The following is a 19,533-nucleotide window of genomic DNA, read 5'->3' as shown; positions in this document are numbered from 1 at the left end:
AAAAAAAAATCTATCTACATTTTACAGATGAGAGAGATCCTGTTAAAAGAAAACAAACAATCTATCTACATTTTACAGATGAGAAGAACCTGAGGCAGGGATTAATTAAAGTCCTCAAGGACACACAGCTAGTAAGTGAACCCAGGCTGGCTAGCTCCAAGGGCCTGTGCTCTTGGCCACTCTTTTCTTGCTATCTAATGTTCCCAAACTAGAAGTAAATCAGAAGTAAATCAGATTACAAAGTAAGAGAAGAAATGCTGTAGAGAGACAGTTACATGACTAAAGAAAGAAGACTATTTTTTTTTTTTTTTTGGAGACAGGGTCTTATTCTATCAACAAGGGTGTTTTCAAACTCCTGGCTTCAAGCAAACCTCCCATATCAGCCTTCCAAGTTGCTGGAATTATAGGCACAAGCCACCATGCCCAGGTGTGCTCCAGTCATTTATTGTGACTGACATTCATTCAATAATAGGGACCTAGTAGTCCAGCAAGACAACTAATTATGTTATCTTTTTAAGAAGACAGGAAAGCTACACATTTCAGAAAAGTTCTCATTAAAAACTTCTATAGCTTAAAGAAATACAGTGCACTTACGTGGAAAATTTACTACATGCAAATTTCAATACCTCAACGGTGTCTACAGAAAAAAGTTATGTCACTTTAACTTATGTTTCTGTAGAGTGTTATGAGTAAAATACTATTTAGCTAGGATTCACTCTATTTGATTAGAAATGTTTTATTTAAATGTTCTTTTCTTACTGAGTTAACTGTATTCTGTTTCCAAAGATGCAACGCTCCGTGGAAAGCATGAGCAATGATCATGGTGCCATCCTCATTGAACTGGCAATCATAAAATCCCAAAGTATTCCCACCGACTTCACCTACTCGAACCTGTACAATAACAGACAGAAAACAATTCTTAGCCAATAGTCCACATTTCTCACAAGAGAAACCACTGATTCTAGAGATTGTTAAATTCCCAGTATTTTAACATACACGAAGAGTGAAAATTTGCAGGTTTATCACTATAGACTTAGGATTTAAATACAGAGTTCACAAAACTTAATTTTCTGTTCCTTAAATATCTAAAATTTTTACCTGTTCTAGCCAAACTCCTGACTCTTCATCTGGAGCCCAGAGAATCATGGTTTTATCCATGGAAGCAGACAATAATCTCATTGGCTGCTGTAGAACACCATCTAAAAAATAAAACCTAATCCCTTTAGGTCATCAACAAGCATCATGTTTGTAGATTACTAGAAAAAAAAAAAAAGTATGGGTACTGCAAGAATGTTCACTGCAGCATTATTTGTAACAGCAAAAAAGTGCAAACACCACAAATGTCTACCATTAGAAGAGATAAACAGGTTGTAATACATTCAGACAGTATTACTGTACAATAAAGACAAATAACTAGAGCTTCATAAATCAATGTGGACACAGCTCTAAAACACAGTAAGCTAAAAAGGCAAGCTGTAAAAGAATACATATTGCTACCAACTTTTAACAGCTATAAAACAATATTGTTTATAGCTATACAGATGTGTAGCAACGGTAAAAAACATGCATGAAAATGATATGCACTGAATTCATTATTATCATTGCCTCTAGGGATGGATGAAAGGGAAATGTTAAGGAAAGAATACATAACGGGGTCTTCAATATCCATAATTCCAACTTTTTTGTTTTTTTTAATATAGCAAACATGGCATAATGTAAGGAAGAACTGAATGGTGGTTTGCCTAAAAATTAATTATTGCTGTTGTCTTGGGGAAGAGGCCAGGGAAGAATGTGAGGCTATGCTTCACCTACCTGTACACTCAGCACCAGCCGGAACATGCACAGAACTGTCACTCCATAATGGAGATAAAGGGCAAAAGAGGCCAGGCGCAGTGGCTCACGCCTATCATCCCAGCACTTTGGGAGGCTGAGACAGGTGGATCACGAGGTCAAGAGATCGAGATCATCCTCTACTAAAAATATAAAAATTAGCTGGGCATGGTGGTGCATGCGTGTAATCCCAGCTACTCAGGAGGCTGAGGCAGGAGAATTGCCTGAACCCAGGAGGCGGAGGTTGCAGTGAGCCAAGATCACGCCATTGCACTCCAGCCTGGGTAGCAAGAGCAAAACTCTGTCTCAAAAAAAAAAGCAAAAGAAAGACAGAGAACCAGAGCCTTACTTCCTCATAAATAATGTATCTCAGTGGTACCAACTTTGTTATTGTTGAAGGTAAAGGATCCAGTGAAGTTGGCTTGAGAGTCAGTTTTTCTTAAATCCCATAATAATCAAGTGGAAAGTTTTTTCTTTTTTAATTTCATTTTAGGTTTTGGGGTACATTTGAAGAACATGCAAGATAGTTGCATAGGTATATACGTGGCAGTGTGATTTGCTGCCTTCCTCCCCTTCACCTATATTTGGCATTTCTCCCCATGCTATCTCTCCCCAGCTCCCCACCACCTGCTGTCCCTCCCCTATTCTCCGCAACAGACCCCAGCGTGTAGTGCTCCCTCCCTGTGTCCATGTGTTCTCATTGTTCAACACCCGCCTATGAGTGAGAACATGCAATATTTCATTTTCTGTTCTTGTGTCAGTTTGCTGAGAATGATGTTCTCCAGATTCATCCGTGTCCCTACAAAGGACACGAACTCATCATTTTTGATTGCTGCATAATATTCCATGGTGTATATGTGCCACATTTTCCCTGTCCAGTCTATCATCAATGGGCATTTGGGTTGATTCCAGGTCTTTGCTATTGTAAACAGTGCTGCAATGAACATTCATGTGCATGTGTCCTTATAGTAGAACGATTTATAATCCTTTGGATATATACCCAGTGGAAAGTTTTAAGAGAAAAACTTAATGAGCGTGTGGTAGTTTAGCACCATGGCAGGAATCACACTTTTCCCACTTAGGAGTTCAATGTTCAATAGAATTGAATGTCCAGCAGAATAGGAATGCAGTATTATACTTTGCCAACTTGCAAATGTTATGTACTTGAGATTTCTCATCATACTAAAAAAATTCTCCACTTGATTTGGTCAGCTTACCATGCCATAAGATTTAACTGGAGTAAGGGATGTGTGTATGCTTTTCTTCCTACCTTTGTAAAACACAGGTTGCCAGTGAACTGCATTTACCCAGTTTTCATGACCAGCTAGCACTGTCTCCAGAGAAACAGCAAAGGTTATTTTAACACCTATAACAAAAGCAGTGAAGGTATTATTTCCTCAAAGCTCTTCTAAAAAGAATATTTTCATAACCAAGCCAGTTGGACAACTATATAAAAAAAATTAGAATAAAATATGATAGTTGAGATTCAACAAAAAGAACATGCATTCTAAATTTCTTTAATCTCAACTACTATTCAAAATTACAGAAGAAAAAGTTATTAATTTTTCCTTATATTTTGTTTTAGCTGGTAATAAATAAGTATTAAGGAGTATCTTCTAGTGTTACAATTTTTTGAGACAGCTACTATTATATTACAATGAGGAAGGAAAAACAGACATGTCAGCATCCTTATTATCCTCACTCATTATGAGAATTTAATAGCCTAAAATACTGATATGGTTTGGCTCTGTGTCCTCACCTAAATCTCATCTTGAATTATAATGTCCATAATTCCCACCTGTAAAGGGAGATTGTCTTCTGTAGAAACGGGCGAGACCCCATCTCTACAAAAAATTTTAAAAATTAGCTGGGTGTGGTGGCATAGTCCTAGCTTCTCCAGAAGCTAAGCCGGGGGACCACTTGAGCCAAGGAGTTCAAGGCTGCAGTAAGCTGTGATTATGCCACTGCAATCCAGCCTGGGTAAGATGCCTCAAAAAAAAAGAAGCCAGGCACAGTGGCTCACACCTGTAATCCCAGCACTTTGGGAGGACAAGGCGGGCAGACTGGCGGGCGGATCACCTGAGGTCAGGAGTTTTAAACCAGCCTGGCTAATGTGGTAAAACCCCATTTCTACTAAAAATACAAAATAATTAGCCGGGTGTGGTAGCTCATGCCTGTAATCTCAGCTACTTAGGAGACTGAGGCAACAGAATCGCTTGAATGTGGGAGGTGGAGGTTGCAGTGAGCTGAGATCATGCCATTGCACTCCAGCTTGGGCAACAAGAGTAAAACTCTGTCTCAAAAAAAGAAAAAAAAAGAACAAAGAAATTTCAGGTAGGAATCTAGGAATCTGACACCTGTGAAAAACTAACCTTCACACAGGTGTGTGGTGAGAAAAAAAATGAACCAATTAGGAGACCTAAGTATTTTTATATCAGATATTTTCATTATTACTCACTTTCATTTTCTACAGTAAAAGTATTTTCTTTCAGTCTTATGTTATCATCATCCTGAGTTTCTAGAGATGTTGACTTTATATACAGCTTCCATATTCTTATCAGGCAATCTTGTGAACAGCTTGCTAGGAAAAGATCTTTACCTAATTAAAAAATAAGTTGTTATTAATTTTAAAATATTATATTGTGAAGTTTAGGTATAAGACTTTTTTCTCTATAATACATGTATTTCTAGGTTTCCTGAAAAATACAATACTTTGTTTCCTTACCCTTCATTTGACCTATATTCATTTTTAGTAACACTGACAAATATGCATACAATACTAATACATGTTTAAAACATGTAGTATTCATATATAGTCTACTAAGTTCTACAAAGAACTTTACAAGAAGGTCTGCATGTGAACAAGACAGCTAGTATCATCTAATAAATAAATATCAATTTGTTTAATCCTCTACCACCCAACTAACAACTAACAGAAGGGATAAGCATCCTCCTTTCTCATTGGGACAACAGAAAATCATGACATACAAATAAAACTTAAAAATTAAAACATAAAAGCCTGTTTTCTTGGAAGGAATACATACTTGCTCCCATTATGGGTGCATTAGCAAAATTACATACTGACCAAAGGCTGCCCATTCCACTCCTCTAATCCAATCCTCATGTCCAGAGAGAGAAAGCACTTTCTGAAACTAATAAAATAAAAATTATTGGGCTTGATGTAAGAATTTAACAACTTCATATATAACAGTGACATCATTTGGTCTCAGACAGTCCTACTGCATTGCTCTTTTACTGAGAACACTATATAATTAGACAGGAAAAAGCTTTCAGGTTGGCAATGAAAAACCCATCACATAATATCTAAATCACTAACTGGAGCAACTCTGAGTAGGTAATATAACATTTGTAATCTCAAATACTTTAAATGTTTATAAGATAAAATGATACCTACTGTAGATACAATATAGACAAAAGGTGGGTTGGGCACAGTAGCTCACACCTATAATCCTAATACCTTGGGAGGCTGAGGTGAGTCTATCACTTGAGGCCAGGAGATTGAGACCAGCCTGGGCAAAAAAGTGAGGCCATGTGTCCACAAAAAATTTAAAAATTAGCCAAGCATGGTGATACATGCCTGTGGTCTCAACTACATAGGAGACTGAGGCAGGAGGACTGCTTGAGCCTAGGAAGTCAAAACTACAGTGAGCCATGTTCTCACCACTGTACTAGCCCAGGAAACACAACATGGAAAAAAAAAAAAGCAGGGTGTGGTGGCGCATGCCTGTAATCCCAGCAGCACTTTGGGAGGCCGAAGTGAGCAGATCACTTGAGGTCAGGAGTTCGACACCAGCCTGACCAACATGAAGAAACTGCATCTCTACCAAAAATACAAAATTAGCCGGGCATGGTGGTCCATGTCTGTAATCCCAACTACTTGGGAGGCTGAGGCAGGAAAATCGCTTTAACCCAGGAGGCAAAGGTTGTGGTGAGCCAAGATTACACCATTGCACTCCAGCCTGGGCAACAAAAGGAAAACTCCATTAAAAAAAAAAAATTTGAATAGATGGACTTTCACAACCATTTTTAACCTTCTTATAGAATGCAAAGAAACAAGTATCCTCACTATTAAATAAATAAGCCTAGAGTTAGCCAACCCCTTTCGAAATCTCTCTTCTTTAGTTTAACTACTCAAAGTATAAGAAAAGCTCAGAAGGGCAAATAAACACTACTAGGAATGCTTCACTGTAGGTATGTTGTATCTCATTTAAATTTTTAAGAGAAAAACAACTACCACACCATCTTCCATCTCTCCTCCCCCACCTAATGACCTGTTTCCCCCTAAAAACTCTGAGCCTGATGGTCAAGGTAGCAGTTACTTCATGTTCAGAGTAGACAACCATCTTAACAGACGACTGCCAAAAAAAGATTCTTCTATTGGATTACTTTGGTTTAGATTAGAACATTCCTAAAATTCTATAGTCTGGATATAGTCTGTATTGAGATATAACTAAGCAGAATATAATTCCAGCCTCTTAATAATATTATTACCTGATCATTTTGTTGAGCAAATAAGTCAATTCTGCAATCATCATTGCCACATGCTAATATTGGTACTGGGGGGGGGTAGAAAAAAAAACGGGCTTTACTGTGAGTTCTCTATTCCACTACCTGTTATGATTATCAACTATACTGGATTGTAAGGTTTAAGTAAAGAATCCTGACTTCTGTTTCCCACACCACTACATGAATAATTGATAATGCTCAAGCTCTACAGGAATACAATGAACATTCTAAAATGTCCTATTCAGTGGTTACTTGGTAAACAATGACTACTAAATGAGAATCCAGTCCTTCCCTCCATTCAATCCCACTTATGATAGAAGAAGTGGAAAGATAAGCTCAAGAGCAAGTAGAGAGCATTTTCACCATGTCAGCCAGAAGACCAAGATGAAAGTTATTAAGACAACTAAATAATGAACAGCTACTATGAGCCCCAGCATTATGGCTACTGCACACAGATTTAAGGGTATGTTTGTTACCTTGAGGACCTTATATTTTGTTTGAAAACCTTGTTTTATTTTAAAACAAAATAAAAGGCTGGGTGCAGTGGCTCACGCCTGTAATCTTAGGGCATGATCCTTTGGGAGGCTGAAGTGGGTAGATAACCTGATATCAGGAGTTTCAGACCAGCCTGGCCAACATGACAAAATCCTGTTTCTACTAAAAGTACAAAAATTATCTGGGCATGGTCTGTGATCCCAGCTTCTCAGGAGGCTAAAGAAGGAAAATCACTTGAACCCAGGAGGCAGAGACTGCAGTGAGCCAAGATCACACAACTGCACTCCAACCTGGCTAAAAATCTATACAAGGCTATTAGCCAGGCAGGGTGGCAGGTGCTTGGAGTCCCAGCTACTCAGGAGGCTGAGGTGAGCTGTGATCACACCACTGCACTCTAGCCTGGGCAACAGAATGAGACCCTGTGTCGAAAAAATAAATAATTTAAAAAGCTATGCAAGGAGATCCAGATGCAGTGGCCCATGTCTGTGATCCCAGCACTTTGGGAGGGGGAAGCAGGAGAACCACTTGAATCCAGGAGTTTAAGACCAGCCTTGGAACATAAAGAGACCTTGTCTCTACAAGAATAAAAAAATTAGCTGGATGTAGTGGAGCATGCTTATAGTTCCAGCTACTTGGCTAAGATGGGAACCTGAGCCCAGGAGTTTGAGGCTGCAGTGAGCTATGATCACCACTGCACTCCAGGCTAAGTGCAATCTCTAAAAAATAAATAAATAAATTTAAAATTTTAAAATTTAAAAAAGCTATGAAAGACGTGACTGTAAAATTATTTTCTTTAATAAGATAAAAAAATTGGTTGGGCGCGGTGGCTCACACCTGTAATCCCAGCACTTTGGGAGGCCGAGGCAGGTGGATCACGAGGTCAAGAAATCGAGACCATCCTGCTCAACATGGTGAAACCCCACCTCTACTAAAGATACAAAAAATTAGCTAGGCATGGTGGCGTGTGCCTGTAATCCCAGCTACTCAGGAGGCTGAGGCAGGAGAATTGCCTGAACCCAGGAAGTGGAGGTTGCTGTGAGCCGAGATCGCGCCATTGCACTCCAGCCTGAGTAACAAGAGCGAAACTCCGTCTCAAAAAAAAAAAAAAGATGGAAAAATTATTAATAATTTGCTTTACCAAAGGGAAGCCGTAATGACTCTGCTAGATAAAACAGGGACTTTTTCTTAGGACATGCCTTGCCACCAAATGTGTTTTTCAAAGATTTTCTTACTTTAGACCAACTACCAAACAACAAACAAAGAAAAAAACACTCCAGTCACTTGGCCTGAATGCAGACAGAATAAATGAAATTCTATGTTTGATGCCAGAATGTATGCAGCTTCTCTTTCCACAGAGCCTTGCACAAAATGGAAGCATAACATGAAACCATAGAGTCACAGTTCCTGCTACAGAGGGCAAGAGAGGCTGATGGCTTCCAGGTCCTGCCTCTCTCCATTTGGCCTATCTTCCAGGTAACTGCGGAGGCAAAGAGGCTGACTCACTCACACTGGCTATTATCTTTGTAGAAGATACTCAAAGATAAGTACAGATGGGTTTCACAGCAAAAGGGAAATTTTTCTGTTTGGAGATTTTAAGTGGTCTTGGGCAAAATGTCACTACATAGGATGTGAAGGAGCTATCGTTTTGAGAGAAATGCTCACTTGCTATCTTCATTCAACACTTTTTCAACTTACCCCAGACCTTCACCTTCTAAAGAATTAGATACTTTCTCTAAATTAGATCTATGTACATCCACAGTATATTTGATAATAGTATCAATGTTGAGTATATAGTAAGTCAAATTATCAATAGCTTTCAAAATCCTAATAAGCCCCCCTTAACTTTATGTTTCATACTAAGATTATTTGAATATTATAATAAAAATATGTTATTCACATCTTAACTTGCTTCGTAGAAACATTTAGGCACAAAATTAAATTAAGACCCAATAAATTTCTTTTAGGTTCTAATCATATGACAATATGCAAATATACTGCTCTTTCAATATATACTTAGCAGGATACTCACCATCAGTATTTGGCAAAAAAGACAAGCAGAGAGCCAGAGCAAATCCATTTCCAAAGTTTAAAGTCTGAAGGCACGTTACTAAGAAATAACAGAAAACATCATGAACAACTACCTCAGAGCTTATCCAACCGGAGACGTGGGTAACATCATCACAGTCCCCCGTAACAGCATAGAGATGAGATAAGTCAATCCTGAGCCCCCCACCGACCACGTGAAGTTAAATAGCCAAATTTTAACAATGTTACAGAGAGCAAATTCTGGCATAGAGAATTTTAAATAAATGTAAAAGAAAATTTTAGATTAGAATTATATTTGTAAAGTTGCTTGAAAGTTTTAAAAAATTATATATATGCTCTTCTAGTTGTCATTCATTTGATAAATATTATTTCGTTTGTCTGGATTATCATGTCTTCAAACCTACCTTCTGAACCCTTTTTAGACCAGAGTCGAACAGTACAATCTGCAGCTGCAGAAACAATCAGTGTATATAATGCAGGATCTGATGTCCTCCTCTGGTAAACAGCATGCACCACATAAACAGGTCCTTCATGGCCTTGAAGATAGACTGCTTTTAAAAGCTGTATCAGAAAGAGTGACAGAAGCATTGTGGGAAAAAAAATGAAATTTTTTAACCTTTATTTAATTGGATAAATTACCAATAAAATGTCTGACCAGAAATGGGTCCTCTAAGTTAAAAAGAACAAAACTTTTCAAAAAGTCTGTCTGACCCTATCAACAACACACAAAACATGCATACCCTGTGACACAGCAATCTCATATCTAGGAATCTACTCAGGAGACAATAGCACTAGGGTAACAAATATTAAAGACAAATGAATATTTACCAGTGTTTATAACAGTGAAAAACTGCAATCAACCTAAACTTAAAGACAGGCAACTAATTAAATTACTATAGATGTATAAAGTAGCCAATAAAAAGAATAATGTAGATAAATATATGCTTACAACCATGGCAAGATGTCCATGACATTGGTGTTTCTGAAGAATATATATAGCTCAGCTTTGTGAAATATTCCTCCATTTGATTGATTAGTCTGATTTGCATTATGAATAGATTTAGAATATACATTCTGACAGCATTACTACATAAGCGTATCCCATCAGGAGGCAAGTGATTTCAGTTTGTCCAAGTTTTAGTGAAGCTAACCTTCATATTTAGTAGAAATATTATCTGCCAGGTTTTTTCACTGTGGTGTCAATTTTTTTTTTTTTTTTTGGTGCTGAGTATATTTTGGGATTGAGTAAACATCCTATTCCCCAACAAACTTCTACTAAGTACTTTTAGCATCCACTCAGGATACTTGCCTAAATCAAATAGGTCTGCAAAATAAAAAAATAGCAAAGAGAAGTGGGAAATTCCATTTGCTTATCAAGTCTATCTGCTTGTCATCAAGATTATTCCCTCTGGCATTTCTTCTACTGATGTTTTGGTTGTTTTCTTTTTTTTTTAAGTTTCAAGTGTGTGATATTCCACCACTTCTTTTCAAAGGTATCTTCTATGAACTGTCTGCTGAAATACTGGTGTTCCTTAAATGTCTTTTCAGTTGTTTTTCCAATTATAATACTTACTAAAGAAGGTATGTAATACTCACATATAAAGGTCTGTACACTAACTTTCTTTAGAATCATTAGCTTTTAACTTCTTGGAAAAAACACTTAACCCAGGTGTGGTGGTATGTGTCAGCAGTCCAACTTGGGAGGCTGAGGTAGGAGGATCACCTGAGTCCAGGAGTCCTGGCTATAGGGCACTAACATCGTACCTATAAACAGCCACTGCACTCCAGCCTGGGCTACACAGCCAGATCTCACCTCAAAAAGGTTTAAAAAAACCCTCAGATACAGTATAATCTCTGTTATGCATAATTATACACATATAACTAGAGATGTGGAATGACTTTCATCAGAAAGTTAACTCTGCTCAGATTTTGCATAGGTTTTTCCTTTTTTATACTTTTCATATTTATAACCTTTTTTTATTTTTTATAAGCCTGTCATTACACCCTAAAAATATTAAATCTATTGAAAATACTCATTTCACATCTTCAAGCACAGTTATAGTTCAATCAGATAATTTTAAAAAACATATTATGACAGAAGTGTGGGGTAGCACTAAGGAGAGTCTTGTAAGTTTATATTCGTATAGCAAAAGCATTAAAAACAGATCAGCCCATGTAAGAAAAGTTTGAAAATCATTCCAAAACGACAGGAAATTCCCAGAGACAGTTAACAGCATACAAACATGCGAGTAGAAATCAGAGCAAAGGGTACAGGTCCTGTGTAGTACGAAAGATACAGCATTTGCACTGCTGATGAGCAAGATTTAGGAAAACGTCATGAAGGAATAACACAGTTAAATTGAAGGAAAAAATTAAAAGTAAATGTAATAGTCATTTCTGAGACCAGCCTGGGCAACAAAGTTAACACCCCATCTCTACAAAAATATACAAAAATCAACCAGGCATGATGTCAGGCACCTGTAGTCCCAGCTACTCAGGAGGCTGAGGTGAGCCATGATCCGCGCCACTGCACTTCAGCCTGGGTGCCAGAGTGAGACTCTGCCTCTTAAAAAACAAACAAACAAACAAGATCATTTCTTATGATTATAAACATGTCTACCCACCTGATTATCCTCTATTTCCCAGTGAATCACCTGATTATCAGATCCTCCAGAAACTAATTCAGTAGAAGGGGCTGAAAAAAATATTTCAGTAAATATCTTTATTCATTTTTTTCTGCGATTTTTTTAAAGTTTCCAAGCTATACCAAAGAACAATATCCCTGTACCCTCTACCTAGATTCACAAACTGGTAACATTTTGCCATATTCGCTTAATATCTCACTCTTTATATATATATATATATATATATATATATATACACACACACACACACACACATATATGCACACACATACATACACACACAACTTTTTTAGGAGGCAAACTACTTAAAAATAAGTGGCAGACACTGTGATCTCTGATCCTCAAAGACCATATATCTCCTAAGGATGAAAACACTTTCCTACATTACCTCAATACAATTATCACATTCGAGAATTCTAACATTGCTAAATATTATTATTTAACATACAGTCCATATTAAAATGTCCCATTTGTCCCAGTAATGCCTTTTATAACTTTGTTTGGGATGCAGAATCTAAAGAAACACACTGAACATTTGGATATCACATCTTTTTAGTCTTCTTTAATCTAGAACAGTTTCCTACTCCCCCTCATTTTTGTGACAATGACAGTACCCAGCAGTTGTTTTGCAGAATGTCCCTCAATCCCCGTTTGACTGTTTCCTCATGATTAGATGCAGGCTAAACACTCTTGGCAGGAACATTATATGAAATGTTGTAGTCAGGTGCATCTATCAAGAATATGACTTATTTTTGAAATTAGAGACATACTTCAAAATAGATCTCTTAAACACTTGCAACTTCTCAGTGATAACAGAAGAAAAAATAGTACCAAAAAAGGGGTAAATAACCTAAATTGGGCTTGAATTTTCTTTTTATTTGTTTCAGAGAAGCCGCTGGCATAGTCTAGAGGGCATTAGATTTGTACTCAGAAGGCCCAGGTTCAAGTCCGAACTCTGCTGCCAGCCAACTGTGATCATAGGCTTCAACTTCATGTGTCACAGAAATTAAGCCACTTAACAAACTGTATGATTTTAACAATGTCTATACATAAAAGTAATATGTTAAAATTCAGACATAATAAAAACATGAAATGATATTAAAATTTTATTTATCACTGATAAAGGATTGGAAAGGCTATCTGCATTATCTGGCAGTTCGATTAAAGGAAATCAATCATAATAGTTATAGATCACAGTAATACTCAAGCAATTCATTTTATGTAACCTCACTTTTAAAGGGAAGATAAAATATACAAGCCCAAATTAATATTTTATAACAAATACCTATACTGAGAGTCAGTCTTTGATGTTATTTGGTGGCAATTAATATAATTACAATTGTGTTTTATTATCCACACTAATAGCCACCCCTTGTACCATTTAATGATTTTTACTGACCTGACATGTGACTAATCCTACAGAAGCAAATGAAGTAGCTTATTAAACTTTTTTAAACATCATTTATAAAATCACAGCAAAGTCTTAATAATTTAGGAAATTCTGCATTTGTGCCTGGCTCAAAATGCCCTCAAATGTTTGTGGAATGAAAAATAAAACTAATTCAGAATCCATAACAATACTACAGTAAGTATATTTAAGATAACTAAAGAACTATCATAGGATTTTGGTAGCACCATCTAAAGGCAATCAATATTTCAAATAAAAATTCTGGAGTCAGAATCTTAGAAATGGAAGAGACCTGGAGATAATCTTGTCCAGAAATTTTCAAAACATTTGGTCTTAGAATTCCTTTACAGTCTTAAAATTTTTGAGGACCCCCCCAAAAGCTTTTGATTATATGAATAATATGTACCAATATTAACCACATTGGAAATTAAAACTGAGAAATATAAAAAAATACATGTTTAACCATTTACTTAAAAATAACAATGGGTTCCACGATATGTTAACATACATAATATTTTGATGGGGAAAAACCCCAATGGTTTCCAAAACAAAAAATTAACGAAAAAGAGGAACTCTTTCACATTTCTACAAATCTTTTTAACATATGATTTTATTTGAATATAGCTGGATTTTCCTATCTGCTTCTGTATTTAATCTGCTGCAGTATCATACATCATGTGGCTGCTGGAAAGCACTGTACATTCATGACAGAATGAGAATGAAAACTATGAATAACTTCTTGATATTATTATGAAAATAATTTGATCTCACAGGTCTTTCAAACAGATTCTAAGACTCCCTTTTTCTAGTTCAATCTTTTATACTTTTCAGACGTAACTAAGGTGCAAACTAAGGTCAATAGAGATGCAATATCTTGCCTAAAAAAGCAGTAACTGACCAGGTACAGTAGCTCATATGTGTAATCCTAGCACTTTGGGAGGCCATGGAGGGAAGACTGCTTGAGATTAGAAGTACAGAGGAGCCTGGGCTACAGCGCTGTCTTAAAAAAAAAATACTAGAGAGGTATCAAGCCACACACCTGTGGTCCCTGCTACTGCAGGGAACTCTGAGGGAGCCACTGCATTCCAGCTTGGGACAAGTGAGATCCTGTCTCTAAAAAAAATAAACATTCTAGTCTCCAGCCAGTTAGCCTAAAAAAAAAAATAAATAAATAATTTTAAATAATAAAAGAAAAAAGAATTAAAAAAAAAGCAATAGCTTGTTTGTGGCAGAAACAGACCTAGAAGCTGAGTCTCTGAATCACAGCCTCAGGGTAGGCCCTGCTTACAAGTTTTTAAAAGTTTATGGGCAACTAGGGAGGTGGGATGGGATTCTGCCAAAGTCTAGGTCTGCACTACCCTCATCCTAAGCACTGCTGTATAATCCAAGCTTCAACGTCTACAAAGTAAAAATACAGTTCAGATATTTCACTGGCCATATCATTTTTCTTCTATTTCTCCAACTGCCTAACATCATATAAGGTAATAATATACATTAAGAGAAGTGATGAGAAAAAAATGGCTAATCATACTTTACCAGAAAACAATTGAGATCAACTTTAACAATCTGGTTAATACTTACAGCCATCCTGTTTACAAATCCACTGTATGCAATTGACTCGGGAGGTGTGACCATTGAGGTTGGTAACAACAACTCTTTTCTTTAGAGAAGAAAATACCAGTTAGTAAATTGGAATTTATCCTACAGAAAAATTAATAAATAAGTAAAAACAGATTTCAGTGTTTTGGATGCTAATAAAAAGATCAGGATTACATAAAACAGATTTGCCTTCTTCAATCCATAAACTTTTATCCATGGCTTAAGTTATCCATTCCTCTAAATTAGTCCTGCCTTTCTTGAGACTCCACATTCCCCACATCCTGTCCTCTCATTACACTGAGCTCTCAGGTCTGCATCCGCCTGGTTCTACTCACTCTCCTACGATGCCCACATCTTTCTCACCCAGGGATCCTGTCCTGACACAAGCTAGGCAACATGCTTGCACCAATCTGAGGGTTCCACTGGCAAAAAAATAAAAAAGTCCTTCAGTAGAGGAATCTGTGATTAATGAGTACAAGTTCACAGTTAACTTTGCATGCCATGGCCAGAGAGTGGGTTTTTCAGCCGCAGTGGCACAATGTCACAAGGCCACAACTACTAAGGATCTCACACATCAGATTCCTGCAGGGCCTACTGCCAGATTCCCCACAAATCCTCAACAAGCTGCTTTCACCAACCTCACCCCACACTTGGAGCTCTTATACTTCACATACCACTAAATTTTAACTATGACTACTGTGTCTCCCTCTTTATAGCCTCTTTCTCTATTCATTGTCAACAGCAATGGCTTTGAATCTGCTTATATGTCAGCTAGAATTCTCATGGCGAAGAAAAAGGAAGAGGCAAATGTGCATAAACTAATATATTTCACATACAGGTTATTTGGGGTTGTAAAACAACTTACTGTATTTCATTGTCTCTCCCACTAGACTGAGAATTCCTTGATGGCCACGGGTTAGCTTTCATTATCTGTGTCATCATCACTCAGCCCAGGACTAACCCACAGATGGTCCTCAAAGATTTGCTGAATGAGCATCATTCCCAAAACTTTATTTTAGTACTTGACATGCTTCTATTCCTATATTTACTTAAAAGCCCAACTAAGGCCAGGTGCAGTGGCTCATGCCTGTAATTCCAGCACTTTGGGAGGCTAAGGCAGGTGGATCACTTGAGGCCAGGAGTTCAAGACCAGCCTGGACAACATAGTAAAACCTGTCTCTACTAAAAACACAAAAAATTTTAAAAACAACACCAGGCATGGTGGCGCACACCTGCAATCCCTGCTACTGGGGAGGCTGAGGCATGATAATCACTTGATCTTGGGAGGCGGAGATTGCAGGTTGCACTGAGCTGAGATTGTATCACTACACGCCAAGAAAAAAAAAAAAAGCCCAACTAGCAAATATTTAACAGGAAAAAGTCCCTTTTAGACTCAATACTTCTTTGTTAATATGCTAAAATTCACTAGCTCAGCCACCAGGTTATCATTTAAAATATGATGGAAAGCATAGGAACAAATCTATTCAACTGCTACAAAAACATGGGATTCTACAGCTGAATTAGATCAGGCCTGCTGGGGTCTCTCCCACTTATAATCTGTCCTTGACTCATGGTCCCTTTAAAGTTTACCCTTTTTTTTTGCACTTGCTCTTGCCATTCAAGAATGCAAATAATAAGAAACAAAAACCAGGAAGAGGCAAGCAAGTTCAAGATGGAGTAATGTGGATAAAAATATTTCACATATAAATTTGAATCTGCAAAGGGTGTGAGAATATAATTATTATTATTTGAGATAGGATCTGGCTCTGTTGCCCAGGCTGGAGTCCAGTGGTGCAACCCCCATCCACTGCAGCCTCAAACTCCTGGGCTCAAGCAATGGTCCCACCTCAACCTCCCCAGTAGCTGGGAATACAGGTGCACATCACCACAACTAGCTGTTTGTTAATTTTTTGTACATCCAGCTATTTGCTTTTTAATTTTTTGTAGAGACTTGGGTCTCGCTATGTTGCTAAGCTGGTCTCGAACTCCTGGACTTAAGTGATGCTCCCGCTTCTGCCTCCCAAAGTGCTGGGATTACAGGAATAAGTCTTGCTCCCGGTCAATAATGAAATTTTTAATCAAATTAACAAAGCAATATGATCAGAAATGCATATAGCCAACTCCTGCGTTGTATTTTAACTTTCAGCATTTTACTTTTTATACTTAGCCTCCTTTTGAGATGCAAGACTAACTGTATTGACCTAAATTAAATTAGCCAGTGGGAATGGAGTTATAATGAATTCTGGAGAGCATGCAAAAACTCTTCACTTGAGAAGTGTGGTAAGGAAAATGCCAAGAAAATAACCAACTGACTGGGTGAAGTCGAGGGAAGTCCTGCCTTACAATCAGTGCTTAGGATCCCAATCCCCTATTACATTTCCCCCAAACTGGCACTTTCTCTAAGAGGTCCATTCCCGCAGCTAAAGTTCATTAACCAAAATTAAAGGTAATACAGAAATCAGACTCCATCTGTGGGATGATTTGAATCCTCATATAAATTTCAATTCTTTTAAAACCCAAACTGATTAACGGCACTATAATTGCCAAACCGGCTAAGATTCTCATCATTCGGGTTACAGCGTGGGGCTCACAGATTACTGGCAGGTCATGGGTAGCAATGGCCCCAGGATGACGCCGCGCGTGAGACAGAGAGGGGTGAGGGACGAGTCCGGCGGGTCCACTGGCGACTCCCAGTCCAAACCCCGCTCCCCTAAGCCCACCCGACTCGCCTCCTCGGTCTGGAACGGCAACTATAGCGCCGCCGGAGCACGTCCACAGGTTCAAACCTCAAAAGCACAAGGATCTTGCGTCCAGCGACCTCTCTTACCAGGGGGTCATAAAGCACCACAGAGCAGGACGTGCCAAAGGCCAAAAGTCCTCTGGGCCCAGAGCTCCAGTTCAGGACTCCCCGCACCCGGTTTGGGCAGCAAAACACATGAGAAGTCTCCAGCACGGGTGCCACCATGTCGCTAGCTGGTCGGCCGCACAGACAAAGACGCGCACTTCCGCCCTCGGAGCGGAACTACTAGCGTGGCTTCTCCTGAGGCGTCTCCCGGTCCGCGTTTCGCAGGCAGCCGATGGCCAGACGGAGGCAGCCCCGCCCCACTGCGGTCCTCTGAACTCCCCTACCCCCAACACACGCTCTAACCCTGTGCAAAGCCACCGCTCTGCTAGCTCGGCTCTGGGACCGCGGCCCCGCCCTACGCACAAGCCAGGCCTTTGTCCCAAGAGCGAAATCCTACCCTAGTGGCTGGGAACCCTCCCGAAGGACCTGGGGCTCATATGCCAGGGCAGCGTCAGAAACATCCCGCTGCCCCTTACAGCCCAGCTCCCTGCAGCGGGCAGGGCTAGCCCCGGAGGCGCTAACTAGCGAGCCAGGCCTCCAGGAAAGGACCACTAACTGCTTAGAGTGCGCTAGGGCCGCGCCACACCCCCGCCGAGTCGGCGAACACGGAAAAGCGGATCCGTCTACGGAGCCGGGTTCCGGGGTCGCACTGCGCATGCTCCGTAGTCCTTGCCAAAGGGGGCGGTGGTTCCCCGCGGCGCTGCGCTCGGCGGTAATTAGTGATTGTCCTCCAGCTCCGCGAAGGCGAGGGGCGCGGCTGCCTGGTGGCTGCGCGGCGCTACCCCCGGACCAAGGGGCAGCCAACCCAATGAAACTACCGCGTGTCCGCGCCTAATAGAGATTTTTCGAAGAGACCAGTGCGCCCGTTCCGAGCCCTCCGGACCGCCCGCGTGGAACTGAACCTGCGCGCGTGGCTGGGCCGTGGGACCACGAGGCCGCGGAGACGTGAGTCTTTGAGGTCCGGGAGCGGGGCGGCTGGGAGGGGGAGCCCCGCAGGCCAGACAGACAGGGAGGTTCTGCGTAGACCCGGGTCCTGCGGGCTGGGCAGCGGGTCTACGGAAAGAGGATGCTGGGGGGGGGAGCCCGCCGCAAGCGTCCACTCGCCCTAGAGAGCCGGACTTCTAAGGGTGCTCAGATGGGCTTTGGGGTCCAACGGAGGATTTTTTGAGGAAACGATCCGTACTTTTCATCCCATATCCGAAGAAGCCACTGAGGTGTTTAGAAATAAAAAGCTTTTAGAAGAGAGCTTTGTGCCCTCTTTTCTGTTTCTATAGTCGCCTTTTTCTCCAAGGCCCTTCTGCTTTCCGTTTTTCTCCAGCACGCGCCAACTTCCAGGGAAGGAGATTCTCGAACGGGTCCGCGACCGCGCTCAGCATCCTCCCTGGAGAAAGGCTTGGAGCTGCTTGGAGCTGTCCCCTGTGCTAGTCCCCTCCCATCCCGCTCCTCGCCTCTCTCCTGGGAATGATTTCTAAATGTTTCTCTTTTGCCAGTAAAAGAATTCCCGAAACTTCAGGCCCCAAAAATTCCTCTTTCGTGAGCCGCGTTCTACGCCGTACCTCCATTTCCCACTGCTCTCTGTATGATGCGCTGCACTTGTGCAACACCTGAGTTTTAACAAGCACTTGTGATATGCATTCCTTCATGTGTTTTCCTCATTCGCCTTGCAAAATAGGTATTGCCGGTGTTTTAGATAAGGTGATGAATTCCAGAACCCTGTTTAAAGAAGAACAGCTGGCCGTGGTACTTAGTTGGAAACTCGACCTCTGCGTCTTTTGCGGGAGATGTGTGTTTGACCACCATCACGTCCACCGTTGGTGCTGGACATCCTGCTGAGTCTGAATTAACTGAATTCTGGCTCTGCTTAACAGAATTTCAAAATCCAACTCAATTGCTAACTCCCCTCTGGGGCATAGGCCTTTGGTTCCAAACACTGTTGTGGATGATTAACAGTCTGTGATTAAATGTTGACTGGTTTGTAGTAACACAAGGATGCTGCAGTGAGTTTTTCATGATGTTAAATTTACTTAAAGAGTTCTATGTGTGGACATAATATGTCTGATTCATTGTCAAGTAGGAAAAAAGATTCCATGTGTATTTAAAGTATACACCTATTTAAGGCTGAGGGTGGTGGTCACGCC

General features: G+C 39.9%; 2 protein-coding genes across 10 annotated transcripts in view; one reads left to right on the top strand and one right to left on the bottom strand.

The window, feature by feature from the left end:
- Nucleotides 1-18,293, bottom strand: part of ELP2 (elongator acetyltransferase complex subunit 2) — a 46,824-nt gene extending 28,531 nt beyond the window's left edge. For 2 of the 7 annotated variants that reach the window (XR_008476048.2, XM_035270891.3), the window contains exons 1-12: nt 17,793-18,293; nt 14,533-14,611; nt 13,991-14,102; nt 11,523-11,593; nt 9,303-9,459; nt 8,882-8,959; nt 6,343-6,407; nt 4,916-4,982; nt 4,289-4,429; nt 3,101-3,196; nt 1,099-1,199; nt 760-891 (exon numbers count right to left, since the gene is read on the bottom strand). Coding sequence is in view for 6 of the 7 variants with exons in the window: in XM_035270891.3 (XP_035126782.3) it covers nt 760-891; nt 1,099-1,199; nt 3,101-3,196; nt 4,289-4,429; nt 4,916-4,982; nt 6,343-6,407; nt 8,882-8,959; nt 9,303-9,459; nt 11,523-11,593; nt 13,991-14,102; nt 14,533-14,611; nt 17,793-18,052 (1,359 nt within the window). In the remaining variant the exon portion in view is untranslated. Of the gene's footprint in view, nt 1-759; nt 892-1,098; nt 1,200-3,100; nt 3,197-4,288; nt 4,430-4,915; nt 4,983-6,342; nt 6,408-8,881; nt 8,960-9,302; nt 9,460-11,522; nt 11,594-13,990; nt 14,103-14,532; nt 14,612-17,279; nt 17,548-17,792 lie in introns of those variants that run through there. The other 5 variants (XM_054244138.2, XM_078347989.1, XM_054244139.2 and 2 more) reach the window with 5 other exon arrangements.
- SLC39A6 (solute carrier family 39 member 6) overlaps nt 18,079-19,533 on the top strand; it is a 34,064-nt gene continuing 32,609 nt past the window's right edge. For 2 of the 3 annotated variants that reach the window (XR_013525852.1, XM_008979717.5), the window contains exon 1: nt 18,079-18,340. The gene's annotated coding sequence lies outside the window, so the exon portion shown is untranslated. Of the gene's footprint in view, nt 18,354-19,533 lie in introns of all 3 variants that reach the window. The other variant, XM_002757169.6, reaches the window with a different exon arrangement.

Source organism: Callithrix jacchus, chromosome 13 (assembly GCF_049354715.1).
Source record: "Callithrix jacchus isolate 240 chromosome 13, calJac240_pri, whole genome shotgun sequence".
In the NCBI taxonomy this organism is placed as follows: domain Eukaryota; kingdom Metazoa; phylum Chordata; class Mammalia; order Primates; family Cebidae; genus Callithrix; species Callithrix jacchus.
This window is presented reverse-complemented; position numbering and strand designations above follow the sequence as displayed.